Source organism: Oncorhynchus kisutch, linkage group LG17 (assembly GCF_002021735.2).
Source record: "Oncorhynchus kisutch isolate 150728-3 linkage group LG17, Okis_V2, whole genome shotgun sequence".
Classification (NCBI taxonomy): Eukaryota; Metazoa; Chordata; class Actinopteri; order Salmoniformes; family Salmonidae; genus Oncorhynchus; species Oncorhynchus kisutch.
The window spans coordinates 2,227,385-2,244,884 of NC_034190.2; the positions used below are offsets into that span (position 1 = coordinate 2,227,385).

At 45.1% G+C, this 17,500-nt stretch overlaps 1 protein-coding gene across 1 annotated transcript in view; it reads left to right on the forward strand.

Annotated features, from left to right (window-relative positions):
• Positions 1-16,790, forward strand: part of LOC109887325 (angiopoietin-2) — a 97,255-nt gene extending 80,465 nt beyond the window's left edge. Inside the window, exons 7-9 of the mRNA XM_031795009.1 lie at positions 3,498-3,664; positions 14,026-14,156; positions 16,202-16,790. Coding sequence (XP_031650869.1) covers positions 3,498-3,664; positions 14,026-14,156; positions 16,202-16,362 — 459 coding nt within the window. The 3' untranslated portion in view covers positions 16,363-16,790. The remainder of the gene's footprint in view (positions 1-3,497; positions 3,665-14,025; positions 14,157-16,201) is intronic.
• Positions 16,791-17,500: the final 710 nt, after the last annotated feature.

Below are 17,500 nucleotides of genomic sequence, written 5' to 3' on the forward strand. Positions count from 1 at the left end.
AGACCACAGAGAGACCACAGAGAGACCACAGAGAGACCACAGAGAGACCGAGAGAGACCACAGAGAGACCGAGAGAGACCACAGAGAGACCACAGAGAGACGACTACAGAGAGAGACGACTACAGAGAGAGACGACTATAGAGAGAGACGACTACAGAGAGAGACGACTACAGAGAGAGACGACTACAGAGAGAGACGACTACAGAGAGAGACGACTACAGAGAGAGACGACAGAGAGACGACAGAGAGACGACAGAGAGACGACAGAGAGACGACAGAGAGACGACAGAGAGACGACAGAGAGACGACAGAGAGACGACAGAGAGAGACGACAGAGAGACGACAGAGAGAGACGACTACAGAGAGAGACGACTACAGAGAGAGACGACTACAGAGAGACAACAGAGAGACGACAGAGAGACGACAGAGAGACGACAGAGAGACGACAGAGAGAGACGACAGAGAGAGACGACTACAGAGAGACGACTACAGAGAGAGACGACTACAGAGAGAGACGACTACAGAGAGAGACGACTACAGAGAGAGACGACTACAGAGAGAGACGACTACAGAGAGACAGAGAGAGACAGAGAGAGACGACTACAGAGAGAGACGACTACAGAGAGACGGAGAGAGACAGAGAGACTACAGAAAGACCACAGAGAGACCACAGAGAGACCACAGAGAGACCACAGAGAGACCACAGAGAGACGGAGAGAGACGACAGACCACAGAGAGACTATAGAGAAACTACAGAGAGACCACAGAGAGACCACAGAGAGAGAGACGACAGAGAGACAGGACAGACCACAGAGAGACAGAGACGACAGAGAGACGACAGAGAGACGACAGAGAGACGACAGAGAGACGACAGAGAGACGACAGAGAGACTAAGCTTTACAGGAATGTGGTTCCGAATATGGACCGTAACACCTCCCCCTTTGGCATTTCTGTCTTCCTGTAGATGTTATAACCATGTATGGGTACCACTGTATCATCAAAGGTATTATCTAAGTGAGTTTCAGAGACAAATGTCATGTTACTAGTAAATTATTGATTTCATGAACCTGGGAAGCTTAGCAGCAGTAGATATGCTCATGTTATTTATGTTGGACAGTGGACTTCCTAGGGCACATCACCTCAGTGCTGACAGTATCACTCTGGTTCATAGATACATGATTACTGCAGACAACAGCTGTAGGATCAGCTGAGGCATTCAGGGCAGTTAGAGGGACATACATTAGCTTACTTACATTGTGTCTTCCAACACTGCTGGTATAATGTACATTGTGACATCTCAGGAACACAATGGTAGGGATTAACTGAGCTGGGCTTGGGTCATTGATAAGTCATTGTCTCAACGCAGCCTTATAATGCTGTGAAAGGATTTGGGTGGATCCCATCCTCATAAAACGACCTTTGTTTCCAAAAGGTATCGAAATTGTCAATAAAGTTCCTCCCACTGAGCTGCAATAATCACGTAGCCAGTTGTGAAGAGAAAGAATCCTGCTAAATCGTTCAATGCCTCGATTCGGGGCCAGATATGATGGGTCTTTTATTAGTGTCTAGCAGAGAGTCAATCAGCTCTTTGAAACCCAGTTTCAACTGTTCAGAGCTGCCCTTCATTATGTCATCACAATTCACATAGTCTATGATAGAATCGATGTCCATGTCCTGGCCTAGTACACTCGGGAGCAGCTTAGTAATGTCATTTACTCAAGATCCGGGATAGGACATTGCAGTGTCAAGCAAGACAGGGACTAACTGTCAGTAGAAGGTCAAAGAGTCAGGAGTTATCAAGATGTTTCCTTATTCACTTCCCTCAGTCAAAAGCATTTAACTCTTCACTCACATGATCCCTCTTCATTCCTCTCAAAGGTACAATGCCATTTATATCTCTGTTGATGTCATCTGTCCCTCTGAAGTGATGTTGTATCTGAACATATCTCTGTTGATGTCATCTGTCCCTCTGAAGTGATGTTGTATCTGAACATATCTCTGTTGATGTCATCTGTCCCTCTGAAGTGATGTTGTATCTGAACATATCTCTGTTGATGTCATCTGTCCCTCTGAAGTGATGTTGTATCTGAACATATCTCTGTTGATGTCATCTGTCCCTCTGAAGTGATGTTGTATCTGAACATATCTCTGTTGATGTCATCTGTCCCTCTGAAGTGATGTTGTATCTGAACATATCTCTGTTGATGTCATCTGTCCCTCTGAAGTGATGTTGTATCTGAACATATCTCTGTTGATGTCATCTGTCCCTCTGAAGTGATGTTGTATCTGAACATATCTCTGTTGATGTCATCTGTCCCTCTGAAGTGATGTTGTATCTGAACATATCTCTGTTGATGTCATCTGTCCCTCTGAAGTGATGTTGTATCTGAACATATCTCTGTTGATGTCATCTGTCCCTCTGAAGTGATGTTGTATCTGAACATATCTCTGTTGATGTCATCTGTCCCTCTGAAGTGATGTTGTATCTGAACATATCTCTGTTGATGTCATCTGTCCCTCTGAAGTGATGTTGTATCTGAACATATCTCTGTTGATGTCATCTGTCCCTCTGAAGTGATGTTGTATCTGAACATATCTCTGTTGATGTCATCTGTCCCTCTGAAGTGATGTTGTATCTGAACATATCTCTGTTGATGTCATCTGTCCCTCTGAAGTGATGTTGTATCTGAACATATCTCTGTTGATGTCATCGGTCCCTCTGAAGTGATGTTGTATCTGAACATATCTCTGTTGATGTCATCTGTCCCTCTGAAGTGATGTTGTATCTGAACATATCTCTGTTGATGTCATCTGTCCCTCTGAAGTGATGTTGTATCTGAACATATCTCTGTTGATGTCATCTGTCCCTCTGAAGTGATGTTGTATCTGAACATATCTCTGTTGATGTCATCTGTCCCTCTGAAGTGATGTTGTATCTGAACATATCTCTGTTGATGTCATCTGTCCCTCTGAAGTGATGTTGTATCTGAACATATCTCTGTTGATGTCATCTGTCCCTCTGAAGTGATGTTGTATCTGAACATATCTCTGTTGATGTCATCTGTCCCTCTGAAGTGATGTTGTATCTGAACATATCTCTGTTGATGTCATCTGTCCCTCTGAAGTGATGTTGTATCTGAACATATCTCTGTTGATGTCATCTGTCCCTCTGAAGTGATGTTGTATCTGAACATATCTCTGTTGATGTCATCTGTCCCTCTGAAGTGATGTTGTATCTGAACATATCTCTGTTGATGTCATCTGTCCCTCTGAAGTGATGTTGTATCTGAACATATCTCTGTTGATGTCATCTGTCCCTCTGAAGTGATGTTGTATCTGAACATATCTCTGTTGATGTCATCTGTCCCTCTGAAGTGATGTTGTATCTGAACATATCTCTGTTGATGTCATCTGTCCCTCTGAAGTGATTATTATTTAAAAAAATCATATGACCCTTCATTCAGTTTGTCCTCTTTCTCTCACCGTACCTGATGCAGGGTTTTGGGGATCCCTCGGGAGAGTACTGGGCAGGAAATGACCTCATCCACCTGCTGACCAGCTCCCAAGAGTACAGTCTCCAGGTGCAGCTGAAGGATGCTGAGGGGAACGAGGCCTACTCCCACTATAATCACTTCTACATAGACGCAGAGAACAAAAACTACAGGTACCAGCATGCAATGCTCCCTTACGAGCACTTCTATATAGACGCAGAGAACAAAAATGACAGGTACCAGCATGCAATGCTTCCTTCCACAGTGGAGGCCAAGAGCTATCAGTCAAATCAAATCAATCAAATCCCATGTTATTTGTCACATGCTTTGTAACCAACAGGTGTAGACGACAAGTGAAATACTTTCTCCTAACTATGCAGAGAGAAACACAAAGGAATAAATACACAATGAGTAATGATAACTTGGCTATATACACAGGGTACCAGGCTATATACACGGGGTACCAGGCTATATACACAGGGTACCAGGCTATATACACAGGGTACCAGGCTATATACATGGGGTGCCAGGCTATATACACAGGGTACCAGGCTATATACACGGGGTACCAGGCTATATACACAGGGTACCAGGCTATATACACAGGGTACCAGGCTATATACATGGGGTGCCAGGCTATATACACAGGGTGACAGGCTATATACACAGGGTGACAGGCTATATACATGGGGTGCCAGGCTATATACACAGGGTACCAGGCTATATACACGGGGTGCCAGGCTATATACACGGGGTGCCAGGCTATATACACAGGGTACCAGGCTATATACATGGGGTGCCAGGCTATATACACAGGGTACCAGGCTATATACACGGGGTGCCAGGCTATATTCACTGGGTGCCAAGCTACATACATGGGGTACCAGGCTATATACATGGGGTACCAGGCTATATACATGTGGTACCAGGCTATATACATGGGGTACCAGGCTATATACATGGGGTACCAGGCTATATACACAGGGTACCAGGCTATATACACGGGGTGCCAGGCTATATACACGGGGTGCCAGGCTATATACACGGGGTACCAGGCTATATACACGGGGTACCAGGCTATATACACGGGGTACCAGGCTATATACACGGGGTACCAGGCTATATACACAGGGTGCCAGGCTATATACACAGGGTGCCAGGCTATATACACAGGGTGCCAGGCTATATACACAGGGTGCCAGGCTATATACACAGGGTACCAGGCTATATACATAGGGTACCAGTTCTGAGTCAATGGGCAAGGGTACGAGGTACTTGAGGTAGATACTGTATGTACATATACTGTAGGTAGGGGTAAAGGATAGATAGTAGACAGTAGCAGCAGTATACTGTAGGTAGGGGTAAAGGATAGATAATAGACAGTAACAGCAGTATACTGTAGGTAGGGGTAAAGGATAGATAGTAGACAGTAGCAGCAGTATACTGTAGGTAGTGGTAAAGGATAGATAATAGACCGTAACAGCAGTATGTGATGAGTCAAGAGTTAGTGCAAGAAGGGTCAATGCAGGTAGTCTGGGTAGCTATTTGGTTAACTTTTTAAATTAACTAACTATTTAGCCGTTTTATGGCTTGGGGGTAAAATCTTATCAAGGTCCTTTTAATAGAGGCTCTGGATGGCAGGGAGCTCGGCCCTAGTGATGTACTGAGCCGTACACAGTTCCCTCTGTAACACCTTGCGGTTGGAATAGGGGTTCATAGGGAACGAAGTCCATATATATATATATATTTAAATATTTTCTCTTACATGTCAATCATAGTTAAATCATGTTAAACAGACACTTATAGTAAGTGAGATTTTATCTGATAATGTTATTAAATTGTATGACTTTGAATTGCCATCAGTGTTCAGGGTTCAGGTTTCAGGGTTCCTATTGTGTTCTGACTCTTCTGGAATGTGAATCTCTTAGAGCCGTGTCACAATCAGATTAGAATCTCTTAGAGCCGTGTCACAATCAGATTAGAATCTCTTAGAGCCGTGTCACAATCAGATTAGAATCTCTTAGAGCCGTGTCACAATCAGATTAGAATCTCTTAGAGCCGTGTCACAATCAGATTAGAATCTCTTAGAGCCGTGTCACAATCAGATTAGAATCTCTTAGAGCCGTGTCACAATCAGATTAGAATCTCTTAGAGCCGTGTCACAATCAGATTAGAATCAGAAACGGATGGAAGTGATTCCGGGGAGAGTTTTGTAAAGAGTTCTGTTTCTGAAAGGCATTGGAAGTTCTTCCCTTTTCAGACTTTCCTGAAGCCTGCGATGTCAACCCTCCACTCGGTCAAACCATCCACTATTATTCACACGTTAACTTCTTTAATCGCTGGGTAGAAAGAAACAGGATGGTGTAAAGGACGAGTCGATAACGTGGTCTTGAAGAACATCATCAGTGATGAGATCAGCGGAGGGCAAGCTGCCACTTTTCTGTCTCCCATCTCTCTTTGCCCCGCCACCCCTGAGGCATCCCCTTCCGGCTGGGGAAAAGAGGAACACAACCTGCATCCCAAATGGAAACCTATTCCCTACATAATGCACTGTATCTTTGACCAAGGACCATAGTGCACTGTGTAGGGAATGACATTTGAAATTAAACCAACCAGTCAGCAGCAGAACGTGGCCGTGCCTGGCAGGTCAAACATATATCCGCTCCCAGGTGGTCCTCTCTCCACTACTAAAGCCCTGTGGTGGTCTAGTACATCTCTCTCTCCACTACTAAAGCCCTGTGGTGGTCTAGTATATCTCTCTCTCCACTACTAAAGCCCTGTGGTGGTCTAGTATATCTCTCTCTCCACTACTAAAGTCCCGTGGTGGTCTAGTATATCTCTCTCTCCACTACTAAAGCCCTGTGGTGGTCTAGTATATCTCTCTCTCCACTACTAAAGCCCTGTGGTGGTCTAGTATATATCTCTCTCCACTACTAAAGCCCTGTGGTGGTCTAGTATATCTCTCTCTCCACTACTAAAGCCCTGTGGTGGTCTAGTATATCTCTCTCTCCACTACTAAAGCCCTGTGGTGGTCTAGTATATATCTCTCTCCACTACTAAAGCCCTGTGGTGGTCTAGTATATCTCTCTCTCCACTACTAAAGCCCTGTGGTGGTCTAGTATATCTCTCTCTCCACTACTAAAGCCCTGTGGTGGTCTAGTATATCTCTCTCTCCACTACTAAAGTCCCGTGGTGGTCTAGTATATCTCTCTCTCCACTACTAAAGCCCTGTGGTGGTCTAGTATATCTCTCTCTCCACTACTAAAGCCCTGTGGTGGTATCTATCTCTCTCTCTCTCCACTACTAAAGCCCTATGGTGGTATCTCTCCACTACTAAAGCCCTGTGGTGGTCTAGTATATCTCTCTCTCCACTACTAAATCCCTATGGTAGTCTAGTATATCTCTCTCTCCACTACTAAAGCCCTATAATTTATTTCTCTCTCTCTCCACTACTAAAGCCCAACCTGAGATCACTAAAGGATTGTTTAAACTCAGAAGTTCCTCAAAAAAGAGGAATGTGATTGACAGGTGCAGATCCATTAACAGTTTAGTCTCAGTGTAGATGAAGTGGAGTTTGAGGAAGTGTTTGAAAAAGGCCGGAGGTGTTTGACAAGGTGATATTATTTGTGATGAAGCGAAATGCTCGTTAGTGTAGAAGTTTGTGTAGCACCAGAATTAATTAAGTTTTATATTTATACTTACTTTATATTTAGTTTCCAGGATCATCCTTAAATAACCTAAAATTTGCCCATTAAGCCGGTGCAAAACGTGTTTCTATGGGCTGTATTCATCCCACTCTGAATGGTACTAGTGTTTGTGAGCTGTCAGCCCTCTTGCCAACTACTGCTGAGCAGCGTTCCATCTCACCTCGCTGATTATGTGGTTCATTATCATGCTGTGAACATCTGGTTCTCCTCCTCAGGGTTGGGTTTACGTAGGGATCACCCAAGCCAGAGGCCTGTTGTGCTAGGCTTCTACCCAGCCAATGCAGGCCGAACTCGGCCAAGGCATCTCCTTCTCTAGCTTTCTCGGGCCAATGTAACCTCTTCTCTAGCTTTCTCTGGCCAATGTAAGCTCTTCTCTAGCTTTCCCTGGCCAATACAACCTCTTCTCTAGCTTTCTCTGGCCAATGTAACCTCTTCTCTAGCTTTCTCTGGCCAATACAACCTCTTCTCTAGCTTTCTCTGGCCAATGTAACCTCTTCTCTAGCTTTCTCAGGCCAATGTAACCTCTTCTCTAGCTTTCTCTGGCCAATGTAACCTCTTCTCTAGCTTTCTCTGGCCAATGTAACCTCTTCTATAGCTTTCCCTGGCCAATACAACCTCTTCTCTAGCTTTCTCTGGCCAATGTAACCTCTTCTCTAGCTTTCTCTGGCCAATACAACCTCTTCTCTAGCTTTCTCTGGCCAATACAACCTCTTCTCTAGCTTTCTCTGGCCAATGTAACCTCTTCTCTAGCTTTCCCTGGCCAATACAACCTCTTCTCTAGCTTTCTCTGGCCAATGTAACCTCTTCCCTAGCTTTCCCTGGCCAATACAACCTCTTCTCTAGCTTTCTCTGGCCAATGTAACCTCTTCTCTAGCTTTCTCTGGCCAATGTAACCTCTTCTCTAGTTTCTCTGGCCAATACAACCTCTTCTCTAGCTTTCTCTGGTCAATGCAACCTCTTCTGTAGCTTTCTCTGGTCAATGCAACCTCTTCTCTAGCTTTCCCTGGTCAATACAACCTCTTCTCTAGCTTTCTCTGGCCAATACAACCTCTTCTCTAGCTTTCCCTGGCCAATACAACCTCTTCTCTAGCTTTCCCTGGCCAATACAACCACTTCTCTAGCTTTCTCTCTCTTCTCTGGAGCAGTCGGGTCACCCAATTACGCGATTTCTTCCATCCATCCAACCAAGAAAGGCATCCAACCCTTTCCCTATTGTTCCCAGGCCAAGGAAGCATCTTCTCCAGGGCCAAACAGCCACAGTCAGCCCCCTCTCCCACCTGTCCCTGTAGCTAAGGCAGTCTAATATCCATAGCCAGCCCCCTCTCCCATCTGTCCCTGTAACTAAGGCAGTCTCATATCCATAGTCAGCCCCCTCTCCCATCTGTCCCTGTAACTAAGGAAGTCTCATATCCATAGTTCCTTGGTGTCCACATCACCAACAAACTAGAATGTTCCAAACACACCACGACTGTTGTGAAGACGGCAACACAATGCCTTTTCCCCCGCAGGAGACTGAAAAGATCTAGGATGGCTCATAAGATCCTCAAAAGGTTCTACAGCTACATCATAAAGCGCATCCTGACAGGTTACATCACTGCCTGGTATGGCAACTGCTATGCCTCCAACCGTAAGGCACTACAGAGGGTAGTGCATGTGGCCCAGTACATCAACCGGACCAAGCCTCCTGCCGTCCAGGACCTCTAAACCAGGCGGTGTCAGAGGAAGGCCCTAAAAATTGTCAAAGACCCCAGCCACCCCAGTCTTAGACTGTTCTCTCTGCTAACGCATGGCAAGCGGTACCGGAGCGCCAAGTCTACATCCAAAAGGCTTCTTAACAGCTTCTACCCCCAAGTCATAGACTGTTCTCTCTACTAACGCACGGCAAGCGGTACCGGAGCGCCAAGTCTACATCCAAAAGGCTTCTTAACAGCTTCTACCCCCAAGTCATAGACTGTTCTCTCTACTAACGCATGGCAAGCGGTACCGGAGTGCCAAGTCTACATCCAAAAGGCTTCTTAACGGCTTCTACCCCCAAGCCATAAGACACCTGAACATAAAATGGCTTCCAGTCTATTGGCATTTTTACGCTGTTGCTACTCTCTGTTTATTATCTTTGCATAGTCCATTTACCCCTACCTACATGTAAATATGTGACTCGTTTCAGGAAACTAGGTGTATGTCGCGTGTCACTACTTCATAGCCATTTCAAGGTAAACTTGTGTTTTTTCAAAATGCGTTTTTTTTGGCAGAAATGCATTCTGGAAATAAGAACTTTCATTTGCTTTAATAACAAACGTGTGTGCCATCTGTAAATATGAATAAAATTGTTAAAATTACGAGCCTAGTTCGTTTAGTACCGAGTTTTGAAATGAGTGGAATGCCCAGTGGAATTAGCAGATGGAGAAAATGCTGGCTTTTGATCGCAGAGGGAGTCAAAAAGAGAACACACAGAAAGAAGGCTGTTGTATAAAACAGCTTTCTCCGGATTACATCTTCATACTAAAGGGCAACCATCTGTGAAGCCTATTAATACGGTAGATAGTCTAGCTAGCTACATTTTCAGACACATTTATAATTTAGTCTGAAAGTCTGTTTCGTTTCAAGCTGAAGCGTACTGTTAGCTCGTTAGCTAACGTTACATGTTCTGTGTAGTAATATTATGTGTATCTCAGAGTCATTTAGTTAGCTAGCTAACATTAGCCTATAACTAACATTGAACCCAGTTGGTTAGCTACCTGCAGTTTAATTCTTGGTAGTAACGTTATGAGTTGGGATTATGCTTAAACATGTTTAAACAGAAGACTAAACTAAACTGTATCCTCACCCATTGACTCCCCTGTATATTATTATTATTTTTTTGGTACTTTGTAACTTTAACTTTTCTTTTTCTGACGTTTATTTAGTAAATCTATTCTTAAATAGTATTTTTCTTAAAACTGCATTGTTGGTTAATCTGCCTCACCTAAAGCTCATTCAGGTGTGAAGCTGCAATAGACCACCAAGTGGTAAAAGTCAGTATCTGGATAACGTGTGAAATGCTTGATAATGTTTGTGATATCAACAGAGAGGTATATTTTCTGGGTGATTTAAATATTGACTGGCTTTTATCAAGCTGCCCACTCAGGAAAAAGCTTCCAACTGTAACCAGAACCTGCAACCTGGTTCAGGTTATCAGTCAACCTACCAGGGTAGTTTACAAACAGCACAGGAATGACATCATCAATATGTATTGATCACATCTTTACTGATGCTGCAGAAATGTGCTCTAAAGCCGTATCCAAATCCATAGGATGTAGTGATCACAATATCTATGAATACCAAAGTTCCAAATGTCTGGGCCTAATATAGTGTATAAGAGGTCAGGCTGGGCCTAATATAGTGTATAAGAGGTCAGGCTGGGCCTAATATAGTGTATAAGAGGTCAGGCTGGGCCTAATATAGTGTATAAGAGGTCAGGCTGGGCCTAATATAGTGTATAAGAGGTCAGGCTGGGCCTAATATAGTGTATAAGAGGTCAGGCTGGGCCTAATATAGTGTATAAGAGGTCAGGCTGGGCCTAATATAGTGTATAAGAGGTCAGGCTGGGCCTAATATAGTGTATAAGAGGTCAGGCTGGGCCTAATATAGTGTATAAGAGGTCAGGCTGGGCCTAATATAGTGTATAAGAGGTCAGGCTGGGCCTAATATAGTGTATAAGAGGTCAGGCTGGGCCTAATATAGTGTATAAGAGGTCAGGCTGGGCCTAATATAGTGTATAAGAGGTCAGGCTGGGCCTAATATAGTGTATAAGAGGTCAGGCTGGGCCTAATATAGTGTATAAGAGGTCAGGCTGGGCCTAATATAGTGTATAAGAGGTCAGGCTGGGCCTAATATAGTGTATAAGAGGTCAGGCTGGGCCTAATATAGTGTATAAGAGGTCAGGCTGGGCCTAATATAGTGTATAAGAGGTCAGGCTGGGCCTAATATAGTGTATAAGAGGTCAGGCTGGGCCTAATATAGTGTATAAGAGGTCCGGCTGGGCCTAATATAGTGTATAAGAGGTCAGGCTGGGCCTAATATAGTGTATAAGAGGTCAGGCTGGGCCTAATATAGTGTATAAGAGGTCAGGCTGGGCCTAATATAGTGTATAAGAGGTCAGGCTGGGCCTAATATAGTGTATAAGAGGTCAGGCTGGGCCTAATATAGTGTATAAGAGGTCAGGCTGGGCCTAATATAGTGTATAAGAGGTCAGGCTGGGCCTAATATAGTGTATAAGAGGTCAGGCTGGGCCTAATATAGTGTATAAGAGGTCAGGCTGGGCCTAATATTGTGTATTAGAGGTCAGGCTGGGCCTAATATAGTGTATAAGAGGTCAGGCTGGGCCTAATATAGTGTATAAGAGGTCAGGCTGGGCCTAATATAGTGTATAAGAGGTCAGGCTGGGCCTAATATAGTGTATAAGAGGTCAGGCTGGGCCTAATATAGTGTATAAGAGGTCAGGCTGGGCCTAATATTGTGTATTAGAGGTCAGGCTGGGCCTAATATAGTGTATAAGAGGTCAGGCTGGGCCTAATATAGTGTATAAGAGGTCAGGCTGGGCCTAATATAGTGTATAAGAGGTCAGGCTGGGCCTAATATAGTGTATAAGAGGTCAGGCTGGGCCTAATATAATGTATAAGAGGTCATACAATACGTTTTGTAGTGATTCATATGTTGATGATGTAAATAATATTTGCTGGTCTGTGGTGTGTAATGAGGAGCAACCAGACGCTGCTGGTCTGTGGTGTGTAATGAGGAGCAACCAGACGCTGCTGGTCTGTGGTGTGTAATGAGGAGCAACCAGACGCTGCTGGTCTGTGGTGTGTAATGAGGAGCAACCAGACACTGCTGGTCTGTGGTGTGTAATGAGGAGCAACCAGACGCTGCTGGTCTGTGGTGTGTAATGAGGAGCAACCAGACGCTGCTGGTCTGTGGTGTGTAATGAGGAGCAACCAGACGCTGCTGGTCTGTGGTGTGTAATGAGGAGCAACCAGACGCTGCTGGTCTGTGGTGTGTAATGAGGAGCAACCAGACGCTGCTGGTCTGTGGTGTGTAATGAGGAGCAACCAGACGCTGCTGGTCTGTGGTGTGTAATGAGGAGCAACCAGACGCTGCTGGTCTGTGGTGTGTAATGAGGAGCAACCAGACGCTGCTGGTCTGTGGTGTGTAATGAGGAGCAACCAGACGCTGCTGGTCTGTGGTGTGTAATGAGGAGCAACCAGACGCTGCTGGTCTGTGGTGTGTAATGAGGAGCAACCAGACGCTGCTGGTCTGTGGTGTGTAATGAGGAGCAACCAGACGCTGCTGGTCTGTGGTGTGTAATGAGGAGCAACCAGACGCTGCTGGTCTGTGGTGTGTAATGAGGAGCAACCAGACGCTGCTGGTCTGTGGTGTGTAATGAGGAGCAACCAGACGCTGCTGGTCTGTGGTGTGTAATGAGGAGCAACCAGACGCTGCTGGTCTGTGGTGTGTAATGAGGAGCAACCAGACGCTGCTGGTCTGTGGTGTGTAATGAGGAGCAACCAGACGCTGCTGGTCTGTGGTCTGTAATGAGGAACAACCAGACACTGCTGGTCTGTGGTGTGTAATGAGGAGCAACCAGACGCTGCTGGTCTGTGGTGTGTAATGAGGAGCAACCAGACGCTGCTGGTCTGTGGTCTGTAATGAGGAGCAACCAGACACTGCTAGTCTGTGGTGTGTAATGAGGAGCAACCAGACGCTGCTGGTCTGTGGTGTGTAATGAGGAGCAACCAGACGCTGCTGGTCTGTGGTGAGTAATGAGGAGCAACCAGACGCTGCACTTATGAAATTGCTTATCCCAGTTACTAATAAACATGGACCCATTTAAGAAAATGACTAAACACTGTTAAATCCCCTTGGATTGATGATGATATGAAACATGGTTGAGAGGGATGAGACAACAGGCAAAATGTATGGCAAATAAGACTGTCAGCCCAATCAATTAGCAAACGCAAATTAAGAATGAAAGCTTTGAAGCACCAAAAAGTGAACTTGGCCCCATCATTTATTGAATCAGATCTCCTTCATCAGAAAACACATTACCAACCTCTTTAATGATTTGTTTCATTGGCAAGAAATGAGGTTTGACATGTCAGCACCAAACGTTTAACCTACACATCCAAGTATAACTGACCAAATTATGAAAGACAAGAATTGTAATTTTGAATTATTATGTAAAGTCAGTGTGGAAGAGGTGAAAAAATGATTGTTGTCTATCAACAACGACAAGCCACCGGGGTCAGACAACTTGGATGGAAAATTACTGAGGTTAATAGCGGATGTATTGCCACTCCTATTTGCCAAATCATCCATTTAATCCTACTAGAAAGTGTATGTCCTCAGGCCTGGAGGGAAGCTAAATGAATTCTGTTACCTAAGATTAGCAAAGACCCCTTTACTGGCTCAAACAGCTGACCAATCCTCCTGTTACCAACCCTTAGTAAACTTTATTCGAATAAGTAAATAAATGAATAACATATTTTCAGTACTCTAATAGGGAAAGGTTTTCAACATGTATGGTACTTACAGAAATGACCGATGATTGGCTGAGAGAAATGTATAATAAAAAGATTGTGGGAGGTGTTTTGTTTGACCTCATTGATCATAATCTGCTTATGGAAAAACAGATGTGTTATGGCTTTACACCCCCTGTTATAATGTGGATAAAGAATTACATGTCTAACAGAACACAGAGGGTGTTCTTTAATGGAAGCCTCTCCAACATAACAGAACACATTTCAGAAGGTTGTTAATGTGTATGTGTGTTGATTGTTCTGGTCCTCTCCCAGTCTCCATGCCCAGGGGTTCAGTGGTACCGCCGGCCGCACCAGTAGTCTGACCCAGCCTGGGACCCAGTTCAGCACCAAGGACCGAGACAACGACCGCTGCTCCTGCAAGTGTGCCCAGATGGCTTCTGGAGGTACAGGCTCTGAGGCTCTCACTTTCATTAACAGGTTTCCATGCAGCTGTTTTCTGCTAGTCAAGTACGTACCAGATAAAGCATGTCAGGCCTGACGGAAACAGAACATTTGTCAGTAAACAAATCAAATGTCAATGAAACAAAAGGAGCCAAGACAAGTCGGTGGAAACGCTTTTATGTGGAAATATTGATATAATATCCGTCATATGGAAGTAAAGTTGGAATCACGTAATGACGTGTTGTGTGGTCCTCCAACTCAGGAAAACCATGCAGTTTGTTAGGCTACAGATGAAGTAAATGATGATGACCTTTCCAGGGTGGTGAAAGAGCAGGGTGATGAGCTTGATGAGTGTTATTCTGGTGACATGATGATCCTTGGCTGCTGTTTGACAGATGTTTTTTTGTTGTTGTCCATAATAATGTCGTCCGGGAGGCTGCTGTTGGTTAGAGTCTACCTGCCAGAGGGGGCACAATCACAGTTGTTTTTGTGAGAAAACTATCAGTAAAGTTGAAACTGCGACGGAAACTCATGTAACAATGTATTTTTCATTTGGTTCATTGGAATATAACCTCAAGTGCACTACACCATTACACACAGCCACTACCTTCCCTCCTCCTACTCTATCCTCTACTTTCTCTCCTCCTACTCTATCCTCTACCTTCCCTCCTCCTCCTCTATCCTCTACCTTCCCTCCTCCTCCTCTATCCTCTACCTTCCCTCCTCCTCCTCTATCCTCTACCTTCCCTCCTCCTACTCTATCCTCTACATTCTCTCCTCTGCTCTATCCTCTACCTTCCCTCCTCCTACTCTATCCTCTACATTCTCTCCTCTGCTCTATCCTCTACCTTCCCTCCTCCTACTCTATCCTCTACCTTCCCTCCTCCTACTCTATCCTCTACCTTCCCTACTCCTACTCTATCCTCTACTTTATCTCCTCCTACTCTATCCTCTACCTTCCCTCCTCCTACTCTATCCTCTACCTTCCCCCCTCTATCCTCTACATTCTCTCCTCTGCTCTATCCTCTACCTTCCCTCCTCCTACTCTATCCTCTACCTTCCCTACTCCTACTCTATCCTCTACCTTCCCCCCTCTATCCTCTACATTCTCTCCTCTGCTCTATCCTCTACATTCTCTCCTCTGCTCTATCCTCTACCTTCTCTCCTCCTACACTATCCTCTACCTTCCCTCCTCTTTCCTCTACATTCTCTCCTCTGCTCTATCCTCTACCTTCTCTCCTCTGCTCTATCCGCTACCTTCTCTCCTGCTACTTAATACCAATTTTTATAAATAAACATTTTACTGGTCTGACTATATTTTTCATCCTTTGTTTGGCTCCTCTTCATGTTTTCCTCTTGTAAAGTTGTACATAAACATGAAATGGCTTAGTTAGACCTTTATTTGACCACACAACCTCCTTTTTCCTCTTTGGTGTAATCTCTCTGTTCCTGACCCCCGACCTTTCCCCTCTCCACTATGTTGGGGGTTTGAGGCGTGGGTCCTCTGCTCTCTCTCTCTCTTCCTGACCTCTAACCTGTGACCTCTCCCCTCTCCACTAGGTTGGCAGTTTGAGGCGTGGGTCCTCTGCCCTCTCTCTCTCTCTTCCTGACCGCTAACCTGTGACCTCTCCACTAGGTTGGCAGTTTGAGGCGTGGGTCCTCTGCCCTCTCTCTCTCTCTTCCTGACCGCTAACCTGTGACCTCTCCACTAGGTTGGCAGTTTGAGGCGTGGGTCCTCTGCCCTCTCTCTCTCTCTCTCTCTCTTCCTGACCGCTAACCTGTGACCTCTCCACTAGGTTGGCAGTTTGAGGCGTGGGTCCTCTGCCCTCTCTCTCTCTCTTCCTGACCGCTAACCTGTGACCTCTCCCCTCTCCACTAGGTTGGCAGTTTGAGGCGTCTGGTGCATCTGCCCTCTCTCTCTCTCTTCCTGATCGCTAACCTGTGACCTCTCCACTAGGTTGGTGGTTTGAGGCGTCTGGTGCATCTGCCCTCTCTCTCTCTCTCTCTCTCTCTCTTCCTGACCCCTGACCTCTCCCCTCTCCACTAGGTTGGTGGTTTGAGGCGTGTGGTCCCTCCAACCTGAACGGTATCTACTACTCTGGCGTCTCCAACGTGGTCCGTTACAACGGCATCAAGTGGTACTACTGGAAGGGACCCAGCCTCATGACTACAGTGACCACCATGATGGTTCGACCCGCAGGCTTCTGAGGCATAACGGCGGCGATCGCCGATGACGTCACCCCGACTGACTGAATCACAGACTGATATGAATAATGATGTTTGCCAGACATGTGGAATATGATACTCAAGTTTTTTACGAGGTTTTTAATTGACTGTGTTTGAAAAGAACAGATCTGTTATTTTCTGAAAATGTATTCTGTCTTAGAAACGTTTCCCGCTGAAATGGTAAACCGTAAATGTGTGTTTTAGAATGGGATTGTAGATATATTGTAGATGCATAATGGTATATTATTACTACTACTCCACTTTCACTGTCCAGGAAACTTTAACAGCAATTCTTCCTGACTGTTTTCCCGCTATGCCACTCAGAGATGCTTGTAAAACCCTTTTTTTAAGGAGATAATTATTCTCATAAAAGTGCATGATAAATAAACACAGGTGTTTCTACAAGCATATTTACGTTCCCAACTGTATATTTGTGATAGAAGGAGAGGTAAAAAATCATTATTTTACAGACAAAAAAGCTAAATAAAAGAACATCTACTCACGACGTCACCGTCTCCAGGGCTTCAACATGGACATCTGATCAGGGAACCCTAGAGGTCAGAACAGACCTCTTCTATAAGGGTACTACAGAGGTCAGAACAGACCCCCTCTCTAAGGGTACTACAGAGGTCAGAACAGGCCTCTTCTATAAGAGTACTACAGAGGTCAGAACAGACCCCTTCTCCAAGGGTACTACAGAGGTCAGAACAGGCCTCTTCTATAAGGGTACTACAGAGGTCAGAACAGACCCCTTCTCTAAGGGTACTACAGAGGTCAGAACAGGCCTCTTCTATAAGGGTACTACAGAGGTCAGAACAGACCCCTTCTCTAAGGGTACTACAGAGGTCAGAACAGACCCCTTCTCTAAGGGTACTACAGAGGTCAGAACAGGCCTCTTCTATAAGGGTGCTACAGAGGTCAGAACAGACCCCCTCTCTAAGGGTACTACAGAGGTCAGAACAGACCCCTTCTCTAAGGGTACTACAGAGGTCAGAACAGACCCCTTCTCCAAGGGTACTACAGAGGTCAGAACAGACCCCTTCTCTAAGGGTAATACAGAGGTCAGAACAGACCCCTTCTCTAAGGGTACTACAGAGGTCAGAACAGACCCCTTCTTTAA